Raw genomic sequence first — 12,602 nt, 5'->3', positions numbered from 1 at the left:
GTAGAAAGAGATTATGGGCCAGGTTGAGGAGTTATTAGAGAAGGGGCTGATTCAGCCTAGTTCTTCACCCTTTTGCTCCCCAGTGCTCCTAGTGCAGAAGAAGGATGGCTCATGGCACATGTGTATTGAGTATCGTGCGTTGAATAAGAATACCATCAAGAATAGGTTTCCTATTCCTAGAATTGATGATATTCTCGATCGTTTAGAGGGTGCTGCAATTTTTAGCACGATAGACCTTAAGAGTGGATACCATCAGATTCGTGTAAGGCCAGAGGATGTGCACAAGACTGCGTTTAAAACGACATTTGGTCTTTATGAGTTTCTAGTGATGCCGTTTGGGCTAACAAATGCTCCTACCACATTCAATAGAATGATGGACCGGATTTTCCGCTCGCATCAACAATTTGTTGGGACGTTCTTCGATGACATGATAGTGTATTCGAAGAATGAAGAGGAGCATAGGCGTCACTTGACCATTGTGTTCGAAGAGCTGCGCAGTCACAGGTTACTTGTCAATCCTAAGAAAAGTGAATTCTTCCTCGAAGAGATCCACTTTCTTGGCCACATAGTCTCAAAGGATGGTGTCAGAATGGATCCCGCAAAGGTCGAACCTATTAAGACATGGCCAGACTTGAAGACTGTGCACGATGTCAGAAGCTTCTTGGGATTGTGTTCCTACTATAGAAGGTTTATCAAGAATTTTGCAGAGATAGCATTGCCTCTTCACGCTTTGCAAAAGAAAGAGGTCACTTTCAGATGGACCCAAAAAGAGATTTCAGCTTTTAGTCTCTTAAAGGAAAAGTTGACTTCAGATCCAGTTTTTGTTTTGCCAGATCTCAGGAAGTCATTTGTGGTCTAGTGTGACGCGTATGGTAGTAGCATCGGAGCAGTGCTAATGCAAGATGGACGAGTAGTAGCTTATGAAAGCCGAATTTTGCAAGGGCCAGAGAGGACTATGCAAGCCTATGAGAGAGAGCTCTTGGCCGTGATTCATGCGCTTTCTAGTTGGAAGCACTACCTCTTAGGTGCTGATTTTGTTGTCCAAACAGATCATCAGACCTTGCGATACTTCTTGACTTAGTCAAAGTTATCCAAAAAGCATATGCGATGGGCAAACATTCTTTCCATGTTCCACTTCCAGATTATGCATGTGGAAGGCAAGAAGAATGTTGTGGCTAATGCGTTATCAAGAAAGCCACAAATTTCAGCTGTGTCAATTCCTTATCATCACGAGCTAGATGACATGAAGGAGCAGTATACTGCTGATGAAGATTTTGCAAGGATCTTTGAACAGTTACAAGAGGGGTAACATCACGAGCACTACCTCCTCAGAGATGGTTTTATGATGATGCATGGCAGACTTTGTGTCACTAGGCCACTGCGACATAAGGTCATGGAAGAGAGTCATGTCCCACCGTATGCAGGGCATCGTGGCATTGATGCGACAGTTAAAGCGGTAGAGACATTCTTCTGTTGGCCTACCTTGAGGAGAGATGTGGATGCCTTTGTGCGAGCATGCTTAATTTGCCAAAAGGTCAAGTTTGACAGGCAAAAGGCACCAGGGCTGTTACAACCACTGCCAATTCCGGATAAGCCATGGGAAAGCATTGCTATGGACTTTATCCTTGATCTTCCAAGAAGGCCAACAGGGAATGATGGTATATGGACCATTATCTGCAGGTTCAGCAAGCAAGCCCATTTTATCCCTGTCAGGAAGAAGATAAAATCTGATCAAATGACACGCTTGTTCATGTACAATGTGTTTAAGTACCATGGTATGCCACAATCGATTATCAGTGATCATGATCCTCGCATGACCAGTTTGTTCTGGAGAGGATTGTTTGAGAACATGGACACTACGCTCAAGTTCTCGTCTTTGTTTCATCCACAAACTGATGGACAGTCAGAAGAGGCTAATTCTACTGTCTTAGATCTGTTGAAATGCTGTGTCATATAATAAAGGCAAGTGGGAATAGTATTTGCCTATGCTTGAGTATGCATACAATAATACGGTGCATTCATCTACTGGCAAAGCACCTTTTGAGATTGTTGAAGGCGGCAAGAAGGTTCCTCCTATTTTGCATACAAAGGACAAGATCTTTGAGGCAGATCGATATGTTGAGAACATGGATGAAATGTACAAGAAAATTAAAGTAGACTCAGGCAAAACAGAAAAAGGCTGCTGATCGTCACCGTCGTGAATTGCTGTTATCACCTGGTGACTGGGTATTGTTAAGGTTCGAAAAGGCAAGGTTAAAGAAGATGAAGGGCAAGGAATGGCTGTTTCCTAAGCTCAGTATGCGTTACTATGGGCCTTTTCAAGTGCTTGACAAGATCAGCGATGTGGCTTACAGGCTGAAATTGCCTGATGCGTGGAAGATTCATAATGCGTTTCATGTGAGTCTTGTAAGACCCTTCGTGGGTGATGTGCTAGAAGATATGCCAGAAGAGGATCAGCAGAAGTTGAAGAACTTGATGAGATCCTGGTACCTGAGCAAGTTTTGGCACATAAGGACAGAAAAGTTAAACGACAAGTTGCAAGACGCTATTTGGTGAAGTTCAAGAACTATCCACCTATGGATGCAAAGTGGATGGAAGAGCATGAACTGTCAGAGTCACCAAATGTATTGCAGCTTTACCTTGAAGCCTTTGGGTTACAACCTACATATGCCCCAACCCAACGTGTGCAAAGGAGGGGTAATGATAGAGCTAGTACATCAAATGTACATATGAATTCGGTGTAATAGATGGAAATGACAAAAGTATGAAGGTCTCATTAAGTCATTTGTATCTATGTGTTACGACCTTTCTTGCGGATACATGCGACGATAAAAGAGTGTTAATAGCACAAGATCATCAGTGGCATGTATTTATGGTATGCAATCGAGGAAGTTTGCGATTTCAAGAGGGGGGTATGTCACGAGGACGTGGCAACTGCTAACTTTAGTTGTTAGTTTCTTTCCAATGGGTTTTGTTTTATTTTTGAGACCCTCTTTTTGAAGTAGCAAACGGTCGGACATTGTATAGCCAATGTGAACGGTAGTTTCACCCGCAGATGGATAGTGGTCAGCACTGGAATTCGTTTAGTAAGAGGATGTCTGGGCTCAGAGCAAGATCATGTAGGTCCCCCCGTCACACATAGCAAGTTGGTGGATACTAGGAAGTGAACTCAATAAAGGCATAAATCAAGGTGGGACTACCAACAGAAAGTATCCGACAGTTGGGCCACATTGCACTTTTGGATGCGGTCCCAATGAGGATAGATGGTTAGATGACCACTGGGAGCCCAACGGAATCATTTCCTAAAATTTAGGGTGCTGCTATTTTGGGCCGCGAAATGTGTTTGCGTCATTACCTCCAGTATGACTAGGGGAACATTTTACAACTCTGCCGCGATGTCAATTGAGCAACCAATCGGGAGATTTTTAGGCAGCAAACCCGAAACGGGAAAAAGCTTGTAAATACGCCAAGTGGCAAATTTTCATGCACTTGCCTCATGCAGAAAAATGGGCGCTGAATTTTAAGCTGGGAAGAGGCCTTATTTGGATTTTGGTCACAGGTTACGAGCTATGGAGTGCTTTCTTTCCCTCCCATGTACAGTGTGGTGCTAGGAGTGATGCCATGCACGCTACACACTGCTCTCTCTCTCTCTCCCCTACGTGCAGTTATGTGATGCCCCACAAGAGGACTCTTCATTTGACTGATGTACAGTTGTGTGGGTTCATGCTTTTGTGCTGAGGTAAGAGCCTCCTTGAGCAGGAACAAGGGTAGCTAGCTGCTACTCCAAAGCAGGCACCGGTGAGGGTCATAACCTCACTGTACAGGTGCAAATTTAGTGTTGTGTATGCGCAGAAAATTGACTGTTTTTCAGCCATACGGACACCAAAACCTTTGGGTATCGTGCTCCACTGGCAGAGAACAGTTCGGGGACTGTTTAGGGCTGGAAACAAGGCAAAAGCCAGTAAATACAGCGACCTGAATTTACTGTTTTTGGACAGGAATAAGAGGGTTTATGCCAGTGCAAGTGAGATCCAGCAAGGGAATTGATTTCGCACAAGTTTTGGGGCTGTTATGCTGCAGAAATTTAGCCAAATCAGGTAGTATCTAGCAGGATACAGGTAAAGGATTCCCAGAACTCTACTTTGTAATTTACCCTCTCAAAGTATAAAGAAATACTGAAAGGGGCGCCAATTTAGGGGCCTACAGGTTGTCGGCGTCTACTCGGGGCATTCTAGCTTCCGAGCAGTGTGTGTAGTCAAGTGTTAATTCCCGTCGCAGGTTCTCTTTGCAAAGTGATCTGTGTGTGTGTCTAAAGTAAAGAATTTCAGGGGAAAGCCAATGCCTGTCACAAGACGGGTACCACGTGCCAATAGAAAAGAACAGACTGAACAGACTTTTAGCACTTCAATTAAAAAAACAGAACTGAGAGAGAGACGACACGCGACAAGGAGTGGCGGAATTCTACCCCAAAGAGTATTGGCCCCAAAGCTTGGCGCCCCTTGCGGTATTTCTTTATATTGCATCAACACAGTACAAGCCGGTACTCGAGACTCTGCACCTTCATACTGAAGCATGCCAGAGAATGAGCCCTAACCTCATATTTAAAGGCCCTTGGCCTAAAAAGCAGTTTACAGTAAAAAGCCTTCAAACTTAAAAGCTTCTGGTCCAAAAGCAAAGCCAAAAAGCTGCCAGCGTAAATCACGGAAATCCGTATAGCATGCCACGTCATCAGCCAACGTAAAACGCAAAAATCCGTACAGCCTGCCACGTCATCATGCCAACGCAATTTTTTAAAATCTGCCACGCTGCCCTTAGGGTTAGGGTTAGGGTTTGCAGGTTTTAGGGTTAGGGTTTCAACATTTAGGATTTCTGGCAGAAATTAGGGTTTCCATTCTTTAGGCTTTGACACGTCAGTAGTTTGTTACATCTCCCCTTCTTGAAAGAGAGTAATCGTCCGCGATTAAAGCATATCTGCAAAACAACTCAAGTTAGCTCAAAAATTTCCGAGGGTGATTCCGAGGGACAATCAATTTGCTCTTTTTATTAAGGAGTTAGCTTCTCCTTTCTGCTCTTTTGATCAAGGAGTTAGATTCTCCTTTCGGCTGTTTTGATCAAGGAGTTAGCTTCTCCTTTCTCCAGATCGGACTCGGCCAACGTTTTAGCATCAATTAGATCAGCGTTTTCAGCATGTAGTGGCAGTGTTTTTCAGCCTTTGATCATTGCAGATCCTCGCCGGCTTATCATTGTCACCCTATCCATAGGAGACAGTTTCCAGCGGTTGTAGCCTCAGCATTTTGCTTTGCAGACATCACTGTCGTCACATCAATAGTGTCAGTACCCATTAGCATCAGCATCATTGTAGTAGCATTTGTGCAAGAATAAAGAAAGTACTTGCTCTGGCAACAGAGAAAAGGGGGCCCTTGAGGGTTGGGACCCGACACCCCTATGTCGTCTCTTTTCTCTCTTTTGTCCCTCTCTTTCTTTCAATTCAGTTCAATTCCTTCAAGTGAAGTAAAGCATTCCTTGTGTTTGTGTGCGGAGTACTAGATCCGAGCAAATCCTTATTCTCTTCCGCTTCACCGGACACAGAGTGCATAGGAACATGCCCTGCTGTCATCTATTATTGTATTCCTGAAGACAAAGTTGGACTAATAAGATGTTTTATTCACCTAGGGCATCACAAGCACCCAATTGAAGAAGGACAAAGTAGAGTGTTCTCTCAATATATTCAAGAGATTTTGTATACCCTTGCATCAATGGATCTTCTTACCACGTCAAAATAGCTAGAAACAAAATCTACTGAGAATATAAACAAACTTGCCACTAATAATATAGGTGCTAGGGACACCACGGGTGATAAGGAGTTTGTAGAATCCCTTGACGCAATTACTCCATTGTCGAGGATTGAGTATGCCTTGAAAGATGCTAAGAGAAAAAAAGGCATCACTCGTAAAGGTCTAGAGGCTATTTTGAGATATCAAGCTCAACATGTACTACTCTTGGATGACTATCCATTCTTTGCTTGAAGACTAGAGAGTCTGATGCTCTCAACTCATTAAAATCTAAGCTCAATCTGAGGGTATGGCAGCTCTTCAAGCTACTCGGACTCCACTCTCAAATTCCATCAAGGAGAGACATAGGGCTTCTCCTACTCCTACTCCCTTCCAGTGGGAGAACACCAAAACCACAGAAATCCAAACAAAAGAACACCATCTGTCACAACGTGTCGATACAAATTTGAGTTTTGATGGAGTTGTTGTTGGAGCGGCAATTTCAAATACAAACTTGTATCCACTCAGAGCTATTTTGCAAGTCATCCCATGACCAAAAGAATGAAAGAGTTGGTCATCTAGCCTTGTCTTTATAGAGGTGCGTAGGTCCAGAATGGCGGTGTCAGGAGTTTATTGGAGCAAGGGATTGCGCATATGTACATACACATGCATGGTGCATCGAATAAAGGATTGCCCATTTTCCAGAGCCAGGTGGTTGCGTGGGGCCCACATGTGTACAGCTAGGATAGCATGTACATAGTGCATCGATTTTCACTATTACCAGTACCACTGTGTTTTTTCTACAATGAGGAGGAGTTGGTAGCACGTAAAACTTCTCGAGGAAGCTATCCGCGGGCCGACGACATGAGGTAAGCAGGTGCGTCAGATGGCATCTAGTGGCGTCAGGAGGGCGAATGGGGTCAATACTTGCACGCGGAGAAGTATGGACACGACGTGGGTGTTTTCTTGTGATACTTATGCAGAAAGGTCATCATGAGGACCACTTTTTGGGGCCACTTCACGTGGTTGCGGGATGCATTATTGAAAAGAAATGAGTGCCAGGTGTGCGGATGATGCAAAAAGGTGACAACTATGCACTGCGAGGTCAGTTTTTGGCCTGTTCGGGGTCCGTTTGAGGTCATCTAAAAGGCCAAGGGTGCCCAACTAATAAAGCTAAGTGTGGGAACTGAAAAAACAGAGAGAAGACCAGAAAAAACGTGGAGAAGAGAGGAGGAACAGCCGCAGGTGTGTTTTTGCTCATTTTGGAGCCTGTTTTGGCCGTAAACTGCTCATCCGAGGTCGGATTTGAGCACTTTGACATTGTAGACTGGGGTTTTGGGCCGTTCCGGACGTGATGGCGCTGTCCATTTTGCCAAATTCCTCACTCTTTTCCTGCTGTTTTTCTGTGTAAGTTTCTCCTATGAGCGAAGTTTCTGCTCTAGTTTGTGATTGTATCTGGCTTATTTTACCCATATTGTGTGAGCTATTTGCCCCATTGGTGTTGGCCCAAGCTCAATTGTATCTAAACATCAGAAATTCTCCTCTTTTGAGCTGAGTTTTTTGGGTGTGTGTGTGTGTGTGTGTCTGTGTGGAGTGGGCAAGCGGATAGTCTCTCTCCTCTCACTCCAGAGGTGTGTTCCCTGTCTCGGCCAGGTGTGTTGTCTAAGCCGAGTGGTGCCCCATAGTGTGTGTGTCTATCTTCCCAAGAGTGTGTGTCGGGTCGTTATAGAGGTGCTGTGTGTGTTTTCATCCCGCTCACATTCTTTTGGTGCCCCCACGGAGGATCTTCTTCGAGTACCTTCTGCTTCGAGCTTCAAGCTTCGAGATTCGGGATTACAGGTTGCAGATTACAGGTTATAGGTTACAGGGACAGGTACAGGTACAGGTGATTCACACACGTATAGGTAGTTGGAGTATAGTGATATACTAGCAGTGGTGTCACTTGCAGTTGTTGTGGGTATGCATCATTTGGCGCCTGTTTGAGCGCATTGTTTGCTGGCTGTACGTTACTTGTGGAAACTGCCATTGTACGCATTTTTGGAGCCATACTTGGTTTTATTTGGGAGTCCCAGCCATTTCTGAAACTTGGTCTGGAAGATAGTCATTTCTGAGACTTGACTATACGCGATTTGCATTAGCCTTCGTGTGAGGGTCGATAGCGTGAGGTTTTATTGAGCTGGGGGATTCTCAAATGTGGAGATCCTTTCGGTGATACAGGTAGCTGGAGCACCCTTTTCGTGACCTCGCCATAGGCTATGTACTAGTGATTCCAACTTGATGCTCGAGTCCTATTGTTGGCAATTTATGCATACATATACAGTCTATATTTTGGGTTCTCACTGCTCTACTCCTGGGGAAACTCTGTCAAAATTTTTCCAAGTTATGATGGCTGGTTTTTTGGTCTTTTGAGCCATTTATGCTGTTATGCTGCTGAAATTTTGGCAAATCAGAGGATAAGACAGGTGTGCTTTCTTGGGAGCTTCATGATTGGCTCTAATGGATGATCAAAACGGACCTCAATTCACTCCTTTTCATTTAACTCAAAGAATCCAGATAAATGTTCATGTGTCCAGGAAGATCTTTTTCCAGCAGCGCATAGTCTTCATGTTCGGGCCAAGAAGATTAAGGGAGATACTAGAATGTCCTTTGCCTGTTGTAATTTCGATGATTAACTATGAAAACTCATTTGATGTACATGTGTTTGTCCTTATCTAAAGCTGAGCTCCATTGAAGTTTCTGGGGATTGGGTAGTCAAAAGTCTTGGGTTCTTGCACGTGTGTTCGAAGGGGTTCTCAAAGCATTGTAACTTGGGTAGCCATGGCTTTCTCTTATCCGGAATTTCATGGAAGAAGTGGTGAAGATGCGGAAGACTTTCTGGAGCAAGTCGAGGTGGCATGCATAAGCAACAATATGTGTGATGAGGACAAGATTTTGAGGCTATTTGGATTGCTTTTGAAAGATGAGGCCCGTGTTTGGTTCATGGATTTGGAAGCTAAAGAAGCAGTGGCTTCTTCTTATGGTTTGAGTCTTGACAAGTTTATAGAAGCGTTTTAACTTTTTAGAGCGTTTCCAGGTTTTTGAAGATGCAAATGCAGTATGGAATGAGCTCAATGCTCTTAAGCAAGGTTCTTGTCAAGGTGTTGATGCCTACGTACAAGGTTTTACAAATTTATGGACTCGTTGGTGTGTTGCTCTTAAGGATGAGACCCCCCCTTGTTCATTGAAGAAAAGTTCTTTTTTGATGGTTTGTCACCTTGGTTGCGGTTCGAGGTTGAGTTGAAGACGCCCAAGTCTTTTGAAGATGCGGTATGCATTGCAAAGCACAAGGAATGGAAGTTTAAGCGTCTTGAGGAACATGGTATCAGTACAGGTATGCATGTGCAAAATGGATTTGACATGGAAGATGAAGTTAAGCCTAAGCAGGTGAAAAGTAGCCTATCCTATGAGGTTTCTCATTTCTTCCCAAGGTCTATTGTGAAGCGTAAAGAGGTCTTGCAGGTTGACAGGTTTATGGAAGAGCCTAAAGAGGTGAGTAATGCTTTGGATACAGGATTGAAAAGTCTTGAAGAGGATGCATTGGCTACTCGTGTACCTTGTGATTCTGGGTGTGAGTGTGAGGTTGAGGTTATTGATGATGAGCACGTATCTTTGGATACTAGTTCCTTGGAAATTAGGGAAGAGGGCAAGGTTGAGAGCCATTTTGTGGATTTGTTGGATGTGGAGCCTGTGTTGAAGCCATATTTTGATGTATGTGCAGTGATTGAACCAATTTGTGAGCATGATTGTGGTTTAGAGCAGGGATCTGTATTCTTGGAGACTGATGAACCCATGCTAGAAGCTATGGATAGTGGTGCTAGCCATGAATATGATGTGGATAAAGTTCTGTGTGATGATGAGTATGCTTATGATGATGATAAGGGGTTTGGCATATATGAGTCCAATCTCAGCTATGTGGATGCCTATGCTAGGGATATGTGTGCTACAGGGATACTTTTGTGCTTTGGATATCAACAACTTTACCTTCACAAAATGCTTTTAGCTACTTGGGTGCATGATTTGCAGGTTGTTGCTATGGGTGGTGAAGCCAAGATGCCAGGTGATGAGTCACTTGAGTTGTCTCTATCGGTTGGGCTGAATGTGGCATGCAATATTTATGCTTTTGGAACTCCAAAAAGGGTGGATGTGTTAGTTGGATATGCCTATGGTGCATTTTGGTTGATTGTTGACAAATGTAGGTGTGGTGTTATGATGCTTCTTGTGAATCAGGCGATATGCCTTTGGCCTTTTGATCCAGGTGGAATGAGCATCTACTAGTGCTGCTGCTGAGCATGAATGCTCTAGCAGGCTAGGGGGTGGGCAAATTATGTCAGGAGTTTTTTGGAGCAAGGGATTGCGCATCTGTACATACACATGCATGGTGTATCGAATAAAGGATTGCCCATTTTCCAGAGCCAGGTGGTTGTGTGGGGCCCACATGTATACAGCTAGGATAGCATGTACATAGTGCATCGATTTTCACTATTACCAGTACCACTGTGTTTTTTCTACAATGAGGAGGAGTTGGTAGCACGTAAAACTTCTCGAGGAAGCTATCCGCGGGCCGACGACATGAGGTAAGCAGGTGCGTCAGATGGCATCTAGTGGCGTCAGGAGGGCGAATGGGGTCAATACTTGCACGCGGAGAAGTATGGACACGACGTGGGTGTTTTCTTGTGATACTTATGCAGAAAGGTCATCATGAGGACCACTTTTTGGGGCCACTTCACGTGGTTGCGGGATGCATTATTGAAAAGAAATGAGTGCCAGGTCTGCGGATGATGCAAAAAGGTGACAATATTGCACTGCGAGGTCAGTTTTTGGCCTGTTCGGGGTCCGTTTGAGGTCATCTAAAAGGCCAAGGGTGCCCAACTAATAAAGCTAAGTGTGGGAACTGAAAAAACAGAGAGAAGACTAGAAAAAACGTGGAGAAGAGAGGAGGAACAGCCGCAGGTGTGTTTTTGCTCATTTTGGAGCCTGTTTTGGCCGTAAACTGCTCATCCGAGTTCGGATTTGAGCACTTTGACATTGTAGACTGGGGTTTTGGGCCTTTCGGACGCGATGGCGCTGTCCATTTTGCCAAATTCCTCACTCTTTTCCTGCTGTTTTTCTGTGTAAGTTTCTCCTATGAGCGAAGTTTCTGCTCTAGTTTGTGATTGTATCTGGCTTATTTTACCCATATTGTGTGAGCTATTTGCCCCATTGGTGTTGGCCCAAGCTCAATTGTATCTAAACATCAGAAATTCTCCTCTTTTGAGCTGAGTTTTTTGGGTGTGTGTGTGTGTGTCTGTGTGGAGTGGGCAAGCGGATAGTCTCTCTCCTCTCACTCCAGAGGTGTGTTCCCTGTCTCGGCCAGGTGTGTTGTCTAAGCCGAGTGGTGCCCCATAGTGTGTGTGTGTATCTTCCCAAGAGTGTGTGTCGGATCGTTATAGAGGTGTGTGTGTTTTCATCCCGCTCACAGCAGAAGCAACAAATGACAGCTCTTGATGCACATGAAGCTTGTATGATGGGCAGTTTCCACAACAAGAACCAAATAAAACAAGGCTCATGTACGAGTTGTACGTACAAATCCTTGTGGAGAATTGAGCACAACAGCTCCGGGTAGCTAGTTCCTCTTACTTTATAACACTGATTTCCATTAAGCTTTCATCTCCTAGACATGAGGAGGCCCACAAGCAGCTCCCTGTGACCCCTGCCTAGCCTAAACATATGGTTAATATTTGGTGGGAGGAATCGGCCCAAACCCACAGGGAAAATCTGCCCAAATGGCATAGCGAATTCGACTAGTGTTACACCAGTATATAGCAAATGCATGAAAGGCCAGAACTACATTGTTACAATCAAGAGAAAACTCACCCCCTCAAAAATAAAATGCAAAAAACCATGACAGCAGCATCACAGCACTGAACTACACACGAGCATCCAAGACAGGCACAAAGATAAGGCACCTGTGAGATCGCATCGGAGATGACCGCTTGCATTTTCATCTCTGAGAGCCTTCATTTTGGGCATCACAACAACGCAACCACTCTCATCGCATTCCAGCTTGATCTCCCCAAAATCTTCATTATCATCCTCGCACACAATAATCCTAGCTCCATACTCTCCGACGAGCAGGCTGTCTCTGGAGAAACCCTCTTCATCATCAGCGCAGAGCGACAAGCAGGAAAATGGGTTCTTCTGAGGCTCGAAAGCAGGGTAAATCCGGGCGACCGTTGCTGTGCGGAAGAGCGAGGGGAGAGAGTAAGCGTAAGGTGAGGCAGAGCAACAACAGACACCTCTCGATAACGCCACCATTGCCATCGCACTCTGAGAGATCAGCCACGTGGCAAAGAGAGCATAAAGGCGCAGTTCAGACTGCCTGGACGAAGGGTGGTGTGCAGCTAGAGTAGATTGGTTGCAGCCATGTAGTTTCCTTTCCGGACCCACCACACGCTCAGGTGGCCCTCCCACGGGACTATTTGACACCACCTTGTCGGGTGGGATCGGCGGTCCAGGTTCTCTGAAAGATGTGGACCGTCCGTTTATTAAAGATTCCGGCCGGTCTGCCTCCACGATTTGAACCCACCACCTCCCACACTAGAGAGGTCGGCTCTCCCAGTAAGCTATCGCGCGCCACTTGAAAAGAGGGTAACATAGTATGATGTGGCAAAAGTGACGGGGTGGGGATCATACAGTGTTCACTTGGAGATCACTTTGGAATGGTTGGGATCACACGGTGATCACTTTAGAATGGTTGGAGTCACACGGTGATCACTTTAGAATAAGGGGTACATCATTAACTGCAGAATCCAA

General features: G+C 44.8%; 1 protein-coding gene across 1 annotated transcript in view; it reads right to left on the bottom strand.

Moving 5' to 3' along the window:
* Positions 1 to 12,184, bottom strand: part of LOC147461495 (uncharacterized) — a 54,598-nt gene extending 42,414 nt beyond the window's left edge. The window contains exon 1 of the mRNA XM_086509038.1: positions 11,756 to 12,184. Coding sequence (XP_086365164.1) covers positions 11,756 to 12,110 — 355 coding nt within the window. The 5' untranslated portion in view covers positions 12,111 to 12,184. The remainder of the gene's footprint in view (positions 1 to 11,755) is intronic.
* Positions 12,185 to 12,602: the final 418 nt, after the last annotated feature.

The sequence above is a fragment of the Adiantum capillus-veneris genome, chromosome 3 (genome assembly GCF_014529385.1).
Source record: "Adiantum capillus-veneris isolate H3 chromosome 3, ASM1452938v2, whole genome shotgun sequence".
Lineage (NCBI taxonomy): Eukaryota > Viridiplantae > Streptophyta > Polypodiopsida > Polypodiales > Pteridaceae > Adiantum > Adiantum capillus-veneris.
Note: the sequence above shows the minus strand (reverse complement) of the source record. Positions and strands in the feature narration are given on the sequence as shown.